Source organism: Globicephala melas, chromosome 13 (assembly GCF_963455315.2).
Source record: "Globicephala melas chromosome 13, mGloMel1.2, whole genome shotgun sequence".
Taxonomy (NCBI): domain Eukaryota; kingdom Metazoa; phylum Chordata; class Mammalia; order Artiodactyla; family Delphinidae; genus Globicephala; species Globicephala melas.
Genome location: NC_083326.1, coordinates 72773616 through 72789350, shown reverse-complemented (window position 1 = coordinate 72789350; position 15735 = coordinate 72773616). Strand labels below are relative to the sequence as shown.

The 15735-nt window shown below is 41.7% G+C and overlaps 1 protein-coding gene across 11 annotated transcripts in view; it reads left to right on the top strand.

The window, feature by feature from the left end:
- GIT2 (GIT ArfGAP 2) overlaps nt 1–15735 on the top strand; it is a 46962-nt gene that overhangs the window by 23198 nt on the left and 8029 nt on the right. For 2 of the 11 annotated variants that reach the window (XM_030860578.2, XM_030860577.2), the window contains exons 12-17: nt 488–599; nt 3609–3751; nt 5801–5950; nt 9657–9905; nt 11544–11633; nt 15609–15691. In XM_030860578.2, the coding sequence (XP_030716438.1) occupies nt 488–599; nt 3609–3751; nt 5801–5950; nt 9657–9905; nt 11544–11633; nt 15609–15691 (827 nt within the window). Of the gene's footprint in view, nt 1–487; nt 600–3608; nt 3752–5800; nt 5951–8324; nt 9054–9656; nt 9906–11543; nt 11634–15608; nt 15692–15735 lie in introns of those variants that run through there. The other 9 variants (XM_030860584.2, XM_030860583.2, XM_030860580.2 and 6 more) reach the window with 8 other exon arrangements.

The following is a 15735-nucleotide window of genomic DNA, read 5'->3' as shown; positions in this document are numbered from 1 at the left end:
TGTGTAATAACAGAGCACTGAAAAAAGCCTAACCATCCACCAAGAGCAGTGAAGCTGAGTAAATTATAAAGCTCTTTTCATTTTCATTGATTACTGGTTATATATAATGATAGAGTCCCAGCATCTAGACTATAACTTTATGTTGAAATTTTAAAATTTGTCCCTTCAAATTAATTTTTGATTAGTAGGCCTACTTCAGAACTGAATTGATATTAGAAAGAAAGCATTAAGAGAGCCATTTTGTTTTGGTTCACAAAAATAGATATGCATTGTGAGAACTTAAATGTTATATTGTTCTATTATGTAAATGGTTTTAAACTGTTCACAAGAAAAATGTTAAATTTGATTCAGTTATGGCTGTGGTTGATGATACTTTGAGCATGCTGGAAGGTCTTTGCCGAAGTTTAACAGTAGTCTGACTAGTTTTATGTGAATATGTGTGTATTTTTACATCTGGGAATATTTCCAATTATTTTCTCACCCTCAGGGCAGACAGAAACTAGCTCGGTTTAACGCCCATGAGTTTGCCACTCTGGTTATCGACATTCTCAGTGATGCCAAGAGGAGACAGCAAGGTAGTCCTCTCTCTAGTTCAAAAGGTAACTGTTTCAGACCTCTAAATGTTTGCTTCTTTGGCCTTAAAACTTCACACGAGTGTTAAAGTTATAAAAAATAATTAAAGCAGTCATTGACACCACAGCTTAGTTAAAGCCCTGTAAGTTTTACTGGTGCTATGTTGTGACGACAAGTTTCTCTCTTTGAGTCCTGGTGAATTATAAATATTTCAGCGTTATTAACTGTGATTCAAATTTATTTTATATATGATTTTTTACCTCTTGGGTCACCTGTCTTCCCTAAAAAATTGCATTCTGAAATTAACTCAAAAGTCTGACTTAGATCTTGTTAAAGGACATAAGAAACTAAACCCTCTTGACTGAAATTCCAGCTCACCTGCTGTTGTTTACCTACAAGACTGAGTTCTCCATAATTAGAATTTGTCACTATAAACTTTAGATGTCTACAGCAAGAGTTATTGGGGTTTAAAATTGTGAAGAGAGCACCAAGCACCTATTTCCGAGGTGCCCTTTGAGTCTTGTTCAGTAGCTCAGGGTCCTGTCTCCATGCTTGGGAACATACTTCCTCCCCAGCACTGATGCTGTATCTTTTTTGTTTTTTTCTAATTGTAGAAATAATACATTTTTAAATTGAAAAACATGTAAACAGGAAAAATACATACCGTAAAGATTCAGTTTTCAGTCAGCATCACATTCCCCAGAGATAGTAATCGTTAACTGACAGCGATTTGTTCTTCTTGATTTTACTTATTCAACCAGACATAAACAAGTTCTAAGAAACTTTATTAAATTTTGGTGAAGGTGCAGTGATAAGGGTCCTTTAAAGTCTCAAAATGTACAAATTCTTTGATTTGGTGTTTCCATTTCTAGGTGTTAATTGAGAGGCAATAGAGATGTTACATGTATGTTGTATGTAGCACTGGAAACATTAGAAACAAATAAGCAATAATAGAGCAATTATTAGTTACATATTTGAATAGTGCACACTTTTTTTCAGAGACTGTGTAATGACATAATATAAAGTAATAAATTAATTTTTTTAAAAGCTTTAGTATAATCCAAATTTTGTAAGGAAAACATTTATATATATACATATGTACAAGTGAATATATCACATGTAAATATAAATATACCACTAATCCCCATTACTCACGGATCTCGTATTTGCCAATTCACCTATTCATTAAAATTTGTTGCCTCAAAATCATACTGACAGCACATTGATGGTAATTTGTGGCTGTATGCAACATGCTGAGAAATTTGAGTCACCCAAAATGCACGTTCCCAGCTGAGATTGAACAAGGCCATGCTCTGCCTTATTGCAACTCTTATACTGTAAACAGGTGTCCTTTTGGAGATTTATTTAGTGCCACAGTTTTCACATTTTTATCCTTTTTGTTGGTGATTTCCCTATTTGAAGTGGTCCCCAAGTAGAGTGCTGAAGAGCTGTGTAGGATTCCTAGATGCAAGAAGGTCGTGTTGTGCCTTGTGGAGAAAATACATGTGTTAGACTAGGTTCGTTCAGGCGTGAGTTATAGTGCTGTTGGCCATGAGTTCAATGTTAATGGATCAACAACATATATTAAAGATGTCTTTAAAGAGAATCACATGTAAAACGAGGTTATATATTTATCAGTTGACAAAAATGTGATCAGAGGTTTGCAGGAAACTAACCCTGTGTTTCCAGTCAGAACAATGGTTTAGTATTTGCTAATTCGTTCTTCACAGCAACTTTATAGAACGTAACTGCTACAAATAATGAAATTGACTGTATGTATGTGTATATGCTTAGGAAAAAGACTGGAAGGAAATAGAACCACATGTATCAATAGCTATGAATGATTATCAGTTTCAATTTTTCTATATTGAATCTTTATCACTTCTATAATCTGATGGCACGTATATATATATATATATATTTTAATTAATTTATTTTGTTTAATTATTTTTGGCTGTGTTGGGTCTTCGTTGCCGTGCACAGTCTTTCTCTGGTTGCAGCGAGCAGGGGCTGCTCTTCGTTGGGGTGCGCGGGCTTCTTATTGCAGTGGCTTCTCTTGTTGTGGAGCACGGGCTCTAGGTGCACGGGCTCAGTAGTTGTGGCATGTGGGCTTCAGTAGTTGTGGCTCGCGGGATCTAGAGCACAGGCTCAGTAGTTGTGGTGCACAGGCTTAGTTGCTCCGAGGCTTGTGGGATCTTCCTGGAGCAGGGCTCAAACCCGTGTCCCCTGCATTGGCAGGCGGATTCTTAACCACTGCACCACCAGGGAAGCCCCGGCATGTATATTTTAAATATTAATTTTAAAAATTAAAATTCTTTTTAAGTAAACATAATTTATCACCAAGATATTATCCATCGAAATATCCAGAAACAATATTGGAAATTAGAGGTTTGCTTGAGTTGCCTGAAAGAAAGTGGAGAGACTTGGATAATTTGTGAAATCTTTCATTCAAAATGTCTTGGAGCCAATGGAGTCATCCCTGCTTCCCTATAGACCATACCTTCCTGGTGTGCCCATGTGTGTCCAATGGATCATTCTCCTCTTTCTCTCTCTCTCACTGGCATTCAGCTAACGAAAGGCCGATGTGCCTACTCTTTGATCACCTAGTTTCTAGGCTCCACTTTAACAATTTCCTTTCTGTTTTGACTTGACATTACCTTGTAAACAAGGTACAATTATAACTGAATTGCAGTTAATCTTACATTAGTTACAGCTTTATTTTCATGATTTCGAGCTACACCCTGTTTCCTTGAATGATTACAAATTTGGGAACCTATCCCCTTATCTGAGCAGCTTTTTCCTAAACCATCTAATTAATTTGCCCACATTTGGCAGGTCGCTCAGAGGAATGCTTAAATCTGTCTCTGCAGTTTTTAGTAGACTCTCTGTCCAGTTGATAACTTGCTGTTATCCCTTTTTGGTGTGCATATAACCTTGCTATTTCTGTCATTTTCTTCCAGTCTTTTAAATGGCTAGTTTTTTAGGAAAAAAGTTTTTTGCAAGCCTGAAGTAAAGTTTTTTGCTTCTATTGATAGACAATGTGGAGCTCATACTGAAAACAATTAGTAACCAGCACAGTGGTGAGAGTCAGGACAATGACCAGCCGGACTATGACAGTGTGGCATCAGATGAAGACACGGATCTGGACGCCACTGCGAGCAAGGCACACAGGCAGAAGGTGAGGTGGCACACCGCACACAGAAAGAGACTGTGTTTTCTTTTCAGATCTTTCCCCCTGAAAATTTGCCTGCTTTGTAAATCACTTGAGGGCTAGGCTTGTGAAAAGTGCTCTGGAAGTAGAGTTAGGTTTTCTACTAGCTTGGGCCAAGCAAAGGTCAATGAGGTAAATAGTTTTAAAATAGGGGGTCTGTTGTCCCTGAGTCAGTTGTTGACTCACAGCCCTTCTGCAGTTTTGACTTTATAAAACCTGTGAGGAAGGACTGGTGGGTTTTATTCTTTCAACGAATGTTTACTTTCGTTGGGTAGTTATCCACACTTCCCTGGATAATATTATCCTGAGTGAGGCCTAGTCCCTCTCCTCTACGAGGCCGTCACCGCCTGCCCAGGAGGAGAGAGAACTGCAGTACAAGGGTCATAAACACACACACAAGAGGGGGGTGGGGCGGTCAACAGAGACACAACTTGTCACTGAGGAGGAGTATCAGGGGAGGCTTTAACGTGTGCCTTGAAGAATGCCTGGGGAAAAAAAAAAGAATGCCTGGGATGTGGGCGTGTGGAGAGGCTGGGGAGGGTGGGCTAGACAGAGAGGAAGTGAGACAGCGGCGTCGGGGGGTAAGGGAATCTGGTCATGTGTGGAGTCAGCCTGAAAGGAGTGGGAGTCAGAGCTGCAGCAGAGGGCAGGGGTCACACCATATGCAGGAGCGTGATGCCAGACCGAAGAGCCTGGACCTTGGCCAACAGTGCAGAGCCCAGGAAGCTTTTAGGCAGGGCAGGAGGGCGATGTCAGCCATGTTGGGTCCTCTGTTTTGGGAGGACTGTTCCGGTGGACCAGGGAGTGGAGGAAGGGAACCCAAGTAGGAGGTGCTGATGAGGTCCAAACAAGAGGTGACACAGGTTTACCTCAGGGCCTTGGCTGGGAGGGTCTGGATGGAAGAACAGTTACTGTAGCAAAGTGTGAGCCCGAGGACAGGGCAGCAGGGGCCTGGCTGGTCTACCCACTGCTGAGTGTCCCAGACCTGGCCCACAGAGGAGCCCAGCGAACATTGGAGAATGGATGAACAGGAGGAAGATAAAAAAGGCAGGGCTTGGCAATAAGTTGGATATTTGAAGTGGGAAGGTAGACTTACTGGAGTTCTGTCCAGAGTTTTCCAGCTTACACAGCTGTGAGAACCAGTGGCGCCACTGGCAGATGCAGGGAATGTGGAGGGGATAGCAGGAGTCACCTGTTCCATCTGAAACATCTCTGCCCGCTCTCCACAGAAGCGCTGGGTTCACTCGAGTGAAAGCTGGGCCATGACAGGACCCTACACGACGGGGTCCCTAGACTGGCCGGCCTCCGCCTCCTCTCCGCCTTGCACACCCATTCCTTCCAGCTGAGCCCTGCCACTGGCTGTAACACCCTTCCTCCAGACAGCCATCTGACTAATGACCTCCCCTCCTGCAGGCTGTTGCTCATGTCCCACCTACCCACGTCTCAGGTTAAAATGCACCCGCCTTCACCCCAGCTTCAGCTCCCCAGCCCCTCACTCTGATCCGTTCTATTTATTTTCCATCTCACTTATCACCTTTCACCGTACTATATAGTTTTTTATTTTTTCCCTTTCTCACTCTGTTGGGATGTAAACACCATGGAAGCAGGAATCTTTGTCTATTTTCTTTTCTTATGTATCCCAAGCTCCTAGAACACTGCCTGATGCTTAGTAAAAAAGCATCAGAAAAGTTGGAATGAGTGAATTAATGAAATAATGAATAAAAAAAAATGAATGAGCAAGAGAAAGGCAGACAAGACAGATGTGCATAGTCATTGTCAGAAAGGATTTGTAGCCCCACTGTCTGATCTATTAGAAAATATTGACTTGAAAATTTTTCAAATACTTTCGTAGCCCTACCTTTATGTTTTATTTTTGCATTACGCTTAGAAGCTTTGATTTGGTTTGATTAACTTTGCGATCCAGCTGGCATGGTCAGAATTTGAAATTCTTTAGCAGTTAGTCTTGAATGTTATCATTGTCTCAGATTGTGAACATTTTCCCCAATTTATTTTTAGAGCCTAGATTCAGATTTATCAGATGGACCAGTCACTGTGCAGGAATTTATGGAGGTCAAAAACGCTCTAGTGGCTTCTGAGGCCAAGATACAACAGCTAATGAAGGTGAATAACAACTTGAGTGACGAGCTGAGAATTATGCAGAAAAAGGTAACATGTCAATAAATGCCAGGACGGTTGCTCTTTAACCCCATAGTATAAGGAAGAATCCCAGGCATGATGCTTGTGGTCAGAGGGAAGAAGCACAGATCTAAAAATCTTTGGGCCAAGCTGTCTTTTTGGAAGCAGTATGTATTTTGGATATTTTAAATGAAGTAGCTTTGATTAGAAATAAATCCAGTGTAAGTTTCCCAGGTAGGAAAACATTACAGCCTATTAAGTGTTTGTGTCAGTTGTAGAAACCCTTGCACTATCCTGTGCTTCCTGGGAAGCTAGACACCACTCCATGGATGTGATTCTTCCAATTTATTGCTTGTTCTAAAGAATAAGCACGCCATGGAGACAGGGCAGACGAAAGCCCAGGACAGGTGTATGTGTTTATCCGCATTCCAAACCCCATGCCACACAAGGGGTACTGTCCCTGTTCACTGTAGTCTAAGATATTACCCACCCCTGCCCTGGCAGCCCAGTCCCACAGCCCTGCTTTTTTTTCACCAGTAATTACCACTAATTTATGATGTCCTCAGAGCCACAAAATAGGTACTCAGTAAATGTAAGAAAACATTGTGTTTGCACCAGCGAGAACCGTACGCTGGTAAGAAACAATCCCATTTGCTCGGCATTTCCTTGTTTGCCGCCTTTTGAGAGAGTTAGAAATATATAAATATATTAATCTCTATCTGTAAAAAAAGTATGGCTAATAGTAGCAAGGAATATGCTTCAGAGGGGATTACGTATATAACTCTTTATAAGAATGCTAAGAAAAAGAAGTGGAAAGATTCTAAATTCTGCCCGAGACTTTGTAGGTACTGCTCCCATCATTCAGTGCTCTACAAAATGAGATTCTGTACACTTCCTTAAACAGAAACAAAACAAAGTATATATCTGTGTCTTCCTACTATCATTTGAAGAGTGATGCTTCAGAATCATTATCAGGAACAGAGGACGTGGTGCACCTCATTTGTGGCTGGGCCCTTTTCAGTGGTGCTTCCTAAAGGAAGGCTGAAGATCTAAGAAGAGGTCTGTGCCCCTCTGCTTGTCAGGGAAGAACACTGCAGTGCACCCTTGCCTGCGGCTTGGTCCAGGATTCTTTTGAGTTCTAGATCATTTTTGGAGACGTTTTGAGATAGATGGCCTCAATACCTATAATAGAAGGGGACAAGAATGCCTGAAGATCGATCAGATTTTAATCAAACACTTGTCCTGTGCCACCCTGGCCCTGTCACCGGCTGGTGTGCAGCCATGAACAAGACAGACAAAGTGCCTTTTTGCCATAGCATACAGGGCTTGCACTTTTTCTCTTTTCTGAAATATCTTTTGTTTAATGAATTACAGTTTGTCTCATTAATTGAACTAATGCATTTTTTTGAGGTGACTTTTTCTGAAACATGCTGACTTTGCCACTGCAAATCAGTCTGTTAAGCATCACCATTTTTATTCTTATTATTCTCCTTTTAGTATTTGTAGAAATCGCCAGAGATAACCTCAAATCTCTGAAAGCAAATGTCTCAAGCTTCTTTAAGAAATGCAGAGTGGAATTATTTGCCATTGTTCATAGATTATCTCCTCAATTCTTAGAAATGCTTTTGATTTATGAACCTATTATCTATAACTTTTCATGTCCTGTTATACTCCTTCCAGACAAAATAAGTGTAGTCTGGTTCTTATTAAGATAAGCACCATTCAGATTTATCTGAGGATATCTCGCTAAGTACAGAGTACTAAAATTTAAAAAAATTGAGACCAGGAACTAGTGGTCATCAAAGCACATTAAAGCAAAATCCAGGCTGGATGTTTTAGAGTGAAAAGTGTGAAGATAAAGTTTAAGATTTCAAGACCTTGTCTAAAATACTCTAAGAGGTTTTCACATAGACACACGAGCATGTGACCAGATCCCCCAGTCCTACACTGAGGACCATGTGTCAGTTATGCTCCTCACTGGTTGGACCTTGACCATTTCATTGTAGAACACGGGTTCCCTAATAAGTAGTTTTGACAGGCACTTTATGCCTGTCTGTTTCCTAGAATGTAGGAATTTTCAGTAGCTGCTTGTCACTTTGCAGCTGTTCTTTCTTTGGAAAGGGAGTTGCAGATATAAGTTATGCCCTGAAAGCCTTTCTGGTGTAGAAGCAATCTATCCTTTCTTAAGGATCACGCTTTGAGAAAACTGAGAATGAGAGTATTTCTGTTGCAAAGACAGTAAATCAGACTTTCACAAAAGTTTGGCACTACTAGTATAAAGTATGTGGAATTTGTTTATTTAGCGAAGATGCATTGATTTTATTTCAAAGTTAGGTAAAGTTTTTTAATATATATATAGTTGACGAAGTAGCATGATTTGTGTCTGATCTTTCACATTTAACAGTTGCTTGGAAAAGATGCTAATTAATGAAGAGGAGCAGCCACTATTGGTATATTTTTCACAGATCGGTGCTTTCTTAAATAGAAATTGAAAGTAACTCCTAACACTGAATGGGCTTGCTATTGAAAAAGTAATGATCTCCTGGTGCAAACACAGTTGCTTTTGGACTTAAGCCTTGGCCCTGGTGGGGAATTTGGTCCCATTTTACAATCTCTGTCAAAGAGTAGACAGCTGAACTCACACCACACCCAGCTTATAAAATGTCCTGGAAGATGGAGGAGCACCAGAGGGGAAGGACGTTGTGCAGCCTGGACTCAGTTAATTGTGTTTAAAATGCCAGATGCTAAAGAGTAACTCGGTTCCTTGCTGATCCCTTAACTCTAATTCATCCAGCGCCATGAAGCAGCCTGCATGTAAGGAATGGAAGGAGCGTTCAGGGTCTCCAAGTGACAGCCTCTAACTAAAACGGGGTGGTGCCAGGCAGATTAGAGTGTCTAAAGCTGACACCACGACGGTCGCATTTTTGGGCGGCAGAGCCAAAGGAGAGAGAGGCCAGGTATTCCGGCCCTGGCTGAAAGATGACCGATCACCAGAGGGCAGCGCGCGCTACGTGGAGCGTTCAGATGAAGATGTTGATAGTTCAATAGGTCTCCGGTTTTCTTCGTGATATGTTAATATAGCAAACTTAACCAAGATCTGGTTCCCTCTCTTTTTAAAAAAGTGCTAAATTGTTTGGAATTTTAAAGAGTATTATGTAATAAAAACTTGTTGATCTTATTTTTTCTTGTTGGCTTTTTGGGAAGCAGTAGCTCATCTGATTTTTCGTAAGCTGAATTTCACTGTCTTTCTTGCTTTGCAAAGCAACTCTAGTTATCTTTGTGCTGCTTCCATGGTGTCTGCTGACATTTTTGGCATTTGCAAATTGCTCAGGGCTCATTTGAAAAGCAAGTTACCTAAGTGATGTCTTAATGATCTCAAGCTCTTGCTTGAAACAGCTTTAGAATAATCCAGAGTGCAGCTTGCCTGCAAACGTTTCCCAGGCCCACCGTGACCAATTTTTACGTGGTTAGACAGTTCGCTTTTAAAAAGTCCAAACTGCAACCTTTTCACATTCAGAAATTAGCTATTTAATTTGCTTAAGTGACAAAGTGAGTTGATTGCGTTTCACTTATTCTAGAAGAAAGAGTTTTGGTTTGTAGTTGCCTTTGACTTTCAACCCAGCGAGCTGTTAACTGTTCTTGTTGTTAAAGCTGGTAGTTGTATGCGTTTACTTGGTGTTTGCTTTTTCTGCTTGCTATAGAAAAACACAGTCCCACTGCCAAACATGTCTTTCAGCTTCAAACACTCCAGAGTGAAAATTCGAACCTCAGGAAACAGGCCACAACCAATATATATCAGGTGCAAACTGATTCTGAGTACACAGACACTTCCAACCACTCTTCTTTAAAGAGACGTCCATCTGCCCGGGGCAGTAGGCCCATGTCCATGTACGAGACGGGATCAGGTCAGAAACCCTATCTCCCAATGGGAGAAGTGAACCACCCCGAAGAGAGCAGGACGAGACTCCAGCCTTTCCCCGCGCACGTAAGTAACACCACTGGCGCTTCTGCTTTTCACTCTCTGTCCAGCCTGACTCCTGCCTTCCCTCTTCTGAACCTGCAGATCCCCAGTCTCTGCTTTGCCAAATTGGGCTACAAGAGTCGTCCTTGTGTTTGCTGTATTAACATGTCGACAGGTGCTTGCAGTGTTCCCACAAGCACTCAGGGCCACTGGCCGAAAGTTTTCCAACGACCCTGGGGATTCTGGCTCTTGCTCAGCCCCCCTCCCCTTTTTCTCCCCCGTATCCATAATAACTTTCCCCGCCAGCCACTATTGGAACTTTTTTGGTAACAAGCTTCCTTCCCTATTTCCAAAAACAAAAGCAAATTATAAAGGTTACTGGCAGCAGTAAGTACCGTCTTCTTTGAGGTAAACGGGCATGTGCCCCCTTACGCACAGGAGCCCTGAGAATTCAAGGCGCCTCCTCTGCTCCTCCCAGTGGAGCGGGTGGCGTCTGTGGCCTGGGCATGCAGGCCAGGTCTGGAAGCCTCTGGACCTCCGCAGCCCCTGCACCTGTGGTCAGTGTGCCTGCTTAGCTGCATCCTCCTCCCTGCGTGGAGAAAGTGTTGCTTTTTCACTTCATAAGAATGAGATGTAAGAATTCTATATCGACCTTACAAGCGTTACATTCCAAAGATTGTATTCTGTAACAGGCTACTAATGCTCCTATTCTACAGTGGAATAACTATTGTGTTGTGAGGGTTTCAAATATTATATTTCTTGGGGATTAATTTGTTTTAAAAAACCTATGTTTTGACAAAATGTTGCAGGCATTTTGAACCTGTGTGATGTTTTCTCAAAGAGTAATATTTATCTTTTTGAATGTCAGAGTTATTCTTCAGTCCACTCTTATAGGAATTTCCAAAAAATTCTCAGAGTAAATAGAAAGTAAAGGATAGTAAAGGATATGGTCTAGGAAATTAAGCCCTAGTTTAATTTTGTCAAGCTTTAATGTGATAAAATTACAGTGTTGTTATATTGTAATTGGGAGTCTACTACTTCAACTTTTTAAGTTGTTTGGGCTGAACATTCTAAAGCAATTGATTTGATACATTGGGTGTAATGGGAATGCCATTGAACTAAGTTAAGAATCTTATTTTTGTATAACTGAAAACAAAATTTAGGAAAAGCCACTTTGTTAGTTTTCACAGTATACTTTTTAATTTTAGAAACATTTAAAATGTAAGAACGTCTTATTATTGTAAAAGTTCTATATCTGTACTAAGGAGCAGATTGATAGCGTATACCAACTTTAAATCATTTGTATAGTTTTTCATTTCATATCATCTGTCCTGGTTAAAAAACAAATATTTGTTTAAGGCTGTCTATTAAAAAAAAAGAAACATTGGCAAATTTGACAAATTATGCTAGGTATTGTCTTTCCCTCATAGAAAAGTAGCCTTATAAATTCCAAGTAATTTCCGAGAGGCATTTCACTAAGGGATTAAACATCTCTAGGGATCTGTCATTGGCTAGCGTGGAAGTTTCAGCACTGATCTCATGTGTGTAGTGAGTTGCTTTTTAGGATTCTTTTCTGGGAAACCTGGGCCGAAGCCAGGGTAGGAGGTGGGGTTTTTTGTTTGTTTTGTGTTTTCCCGAGTGTGTTTCTTTTTCCCCTTCCAGATTGGGAGGAGTGCGCTTGTGACCTCCTCTTCGTCTCTGCCTTCCTTCCCCTCCACACTTTCCTGGTCGAGGGACGAGAGCGCCCGAAGGGTTAAGTACACTCTGAATGCTCTGCTCTCTGGAGGAGGGGCAGTGCTCCTGGCGCTCTGTGCTTCTCCCAGCCCTCCCTCCCTCCGCTAACTGCTCTCTGTCCTGCATGAGGCAGCGCTTCCCTCCTGGTGTCTCAGCTCTCAGCACTCACACACGCATGCATGTCTGCAGGAGGCGGCCTCCGTCTCCTCGAACTCCACATTGCTCAGTCTCACGTGACATTTAACACAGTCTGCAGTTCACCCTGTAACACTGATTCTGAGCATTCTGTCTTTTTAAACAATCAGAAAATTAGCTGGCTGCTGGCTAAATATTATAATAGGGCAAATCTGTCCAAATTTGTTCAGAGAACTAGCGTATTTGGACTAACGGAAACACTAAGACATCGTGCTCTTTATTTTTTATTGTTTTTTACCTCTTGACATATTTTACCTCAGCACCTTACTTGACAAACCAAGGTTTTGCAGTCCCTGCATTCTGCATCCAGATTGCAACACATGGCAGCACTGGAGGTGTAGGCACCTGTTAGTATGAAGCTGTTCACTTTGTTCTTTGGTCAAGTCCAGCTTGCCGACGTATAATTTACATTCCCAGTAACAGCACATGATACAGGTAAGCTCCTTTTAGAGCCAGGCAGCAAGTATTTATCAAGCACCTTGTCCACACCCAGCCTTTTGGAAAGTCAGTTAAAGGGTCCTGGGGACTTAGGTGACCTCCCTGCTCCCAAAGGCACTGTCAGTTTAAAAAACAGTTTCATGCATGAAGAGTATATGGCAGCAAGCTGGGAAAGTCATGACAGAGCACAGGCTTTGCAGACCTGCGTTCAGGTCCTGGCTCCTTTGTTTTTTACTGGAAGGGCAGTGTGGCTAAAGTGAGAGGAGGGAGGGTGGGTGTGGGTGAGGGACCACCTTTACAGACCAGGGGGATTTGCACTGCCCTTTGTCCGTTCCCTCCACATCGGCAGGAACGATGGAGAATCTTGCCCACTGCCAGTGCCTTATGGCACGTGGAGGCCCTTTGGGGGTTCTTTTCTGCACTTTTGAGGTAATCTTTAAAAAAAAAACCTCTTGACATATGCTACTATCTTCTGAGCAGTTCTGAAATTGAACTGCACTGTTTATATTACAGTATTTCAGTTAAAGTAAGGGGCAGTTAAATAGAAATGAATATCTTATTTGAAATGTTGTTGCTAAGAGTCAAGTAAACCTCTTTTTGTCCACTGTGAAAGTTTTAAAAAATTTTTTGGTAGTTTTGAGAATTATTGCAAGGACTGCTTACTGAGACAGTGTTTTATACTGGCCATTTAAACGGGTAATCCTCATTGCTCCTGACAGCTTCATCGTGAGGTTAGGCTTTTATGGCATGTCTGTACGCAGAGAAAACTACCAATCTATTAAATAAACTGAACCAGCACCAGCTATAAGGTAACTTTTCTATTAACAGCTTTGAGAGAGCAGCACTTTTAACTAGTAGACCTTAGTTCTGCATGTTTACAATAATTTTCATAAAATTAATGCTGACTAATTTGAAATCCTGAAATATGCTTTTGTTGGTAACGATGAAGGATTTAATGTAAGTAACGGATTTCCTGGGTGGTTATTGTTGTACGTTGTTTTCTGTATTTGAGAAACATTTCCTGAGTACTTTTATTAGATATATGAGTCATTACTCTTCTAAAATGTTTCAATGAAACTTGGTACTTTTGATCATTGTGGAGGTAATGCATTTGATTTGTAATTGTCAAATTTACATCAAGGAAGGCAAAAAGATCCATTATAAAAAGGTGGGGTTTTTCTGGGTTTAATTCTGTTTTCTAGCTTTTTCCACCGGAGCAGCTCTGGACAAATGTCCCAGAATAATTATTTAAATACACATTTTTTACATTCCATTTTATGCTGTGTATGTGCATGTACACACACAAATACACACTCATCTCTGTGTGTGTATGTATATATAAAAACTAAAGGAAAAGAAATGTATTAGTCAGACATTCACTGTGAAAGGTAAGAAGAGATTTTTTTTTGTTTTGTTTTGTCTTTTGTTTTTTGTTTTGTTTTGTGTTTTGAGATCATCTCTGCAAGAGCCTGGTTTCACTGTTCCCTGCCTGCCTTTGCTCTTCCATGTAGATAGCCAGTAGCCAGTAACTCACTGATTGATCCATAAAGCCAAACCAAAAGCAGCTAGTGAAGCAGAACTGCTTGCTGGTAGGAGATGTAAACAAAGGGATCTTAAATGTTATAGTAGTTTTTACAGAACTTAGCTTTACAGACTCTCTTTATAGCTGCAGGCCAACATTTTCAGTCATTTGCCAGTTGTATTTGAGTGGTTTCAGTACGAACTCGTATTGAACTTTAGGAGCCCAGTGCAAGTGTCTTACGTTAAGTGGCTGGGACCAAATAGAGCATTTGGGGGAAACATGAAAGACCTCAGCAGACAGAGAAAGAGTGTTCTCCCTGGGAGAGGACAGAGAGGGGTCATGGGGATAGTAAGCAACACGTGGTATGAATAAGGAGCCTTTCCCCATCTCAGGGCTGGCTGCCTCCCTGCCTACCCGCCCGCATAGGGCCTTCAGAGGGCCAAGCAGCATTATCAGGAACAAATAATTAAACTTTATGGAGACTTACTTAACTGACTCACTCTAAGGGAGCCATTCATTTGAGTGGAGCTACAGGGTCTCCGTGTGTTTAAACAGGGCTCTGAATTTACAGGCGCTTTAACTTTAGCCACATTTCATTGCAGCAACCATAAAATTCCTTAGGCACATGTTTTGATTAACTTGGATTAAATTCAAGTTACAGAGCTAGAAATAGCTCATATTTCTCTTTTGCTATTGCTAATCAATTTAGGTTTTAAATCAGCTTCCACTGATTCCTGTTCAAATGAAGAAATTCCCAAGCACTGTGGGTAAAATAAATACTGAGGGGAAATCCTTTGTATTAAATGCTCCAGAACTAACATACTCCCCTTCAAAGGAATGTGGTCCCCCCAGAAGGCCCTGTACTTAGCAGTGCTGCCATTTGCTCAAAACAGTTGTAGGCTTCCTGTGTCCCATTTTTGTTGCACCATATCTTTATGCACCATTTTTGTTGCACCATATCTTTATGTTTTAAGGGATAGATGTTTGGGGAGACAGATGAAAGGGGTTGGAAACCAAATGTCACACCAGGTTACTCCATTTTGGTTCACAAACAACGTGTGGCAATGAATGAATGGTTTCTGGTTTCCTTGTGTGGCTCACACGAGCCGTCTCTGAGGATAGTTCTTGGAGAGCTGTGTTGTGAGCAGTGGTGGTCCTCAGGGCCCCAGGTGTGTGGGGTATTGGAGGTAGCAGGAGACAGGAAGCCCAGGTTCTTAGTCCAGGTTTTCTGCTGACTCTTTGGCCTTGGGGGTGACCGCCAGCTCTTTTGGCCCTTCCTTTTCTCATCTGGTATTAGACTAGCTGATCTGCAGGCGACTCCCAGTGCTCACATCTGTGGATATATGTGCGGACCCATTTGCTTCTTAAATGGGCCCCATTATATTATAGTTAAACTCCATACTCCTCAGAGAGCTAAACATGAGCGTTGCCTTGTGCGTCTGTTAGTTTGTACCGGGGGTCTGTGTATGGAGCAGCTAAGAAGCAAAGAAGAAAATGGGGCAGAGAAGGAAAGAAACCGTTTCTGGATCCACTATTCATCTGTTACTAAATTTAAAAAAAAATTTTTTTTTAATTTTCTGGCCACGCCACGCGGCTTGCAGGATCATAGTTCCCTGACCAGAGATCAAACCCGGGCCCCGGACAGTGAAAGCACCATCTCCTAACCACTGGACCACCAGGGAATTCCCTGTTCCTAAATTTTTAATAAAGCATCGGCCCCCGTCCCAGATGAGATCTGGGGCATGATGGCCACGTAGCCTGACAGGTAACAATTCCTGAGAAGGCACCCAAGAAGTGTCTGGTGCTCTCAACTAATGGGGTCGCCTTTTCTCTTGTAGGCATCCAGGCTGGAGAAGCAGAACAGCACACCTGAAAGTGACTATGACAACACTCCCAATGACAGGGACCTGGATGACTTGGGGTACATGTGCAGGAAGAATGCCCTGGGGCTGGGCTCTTCAACCA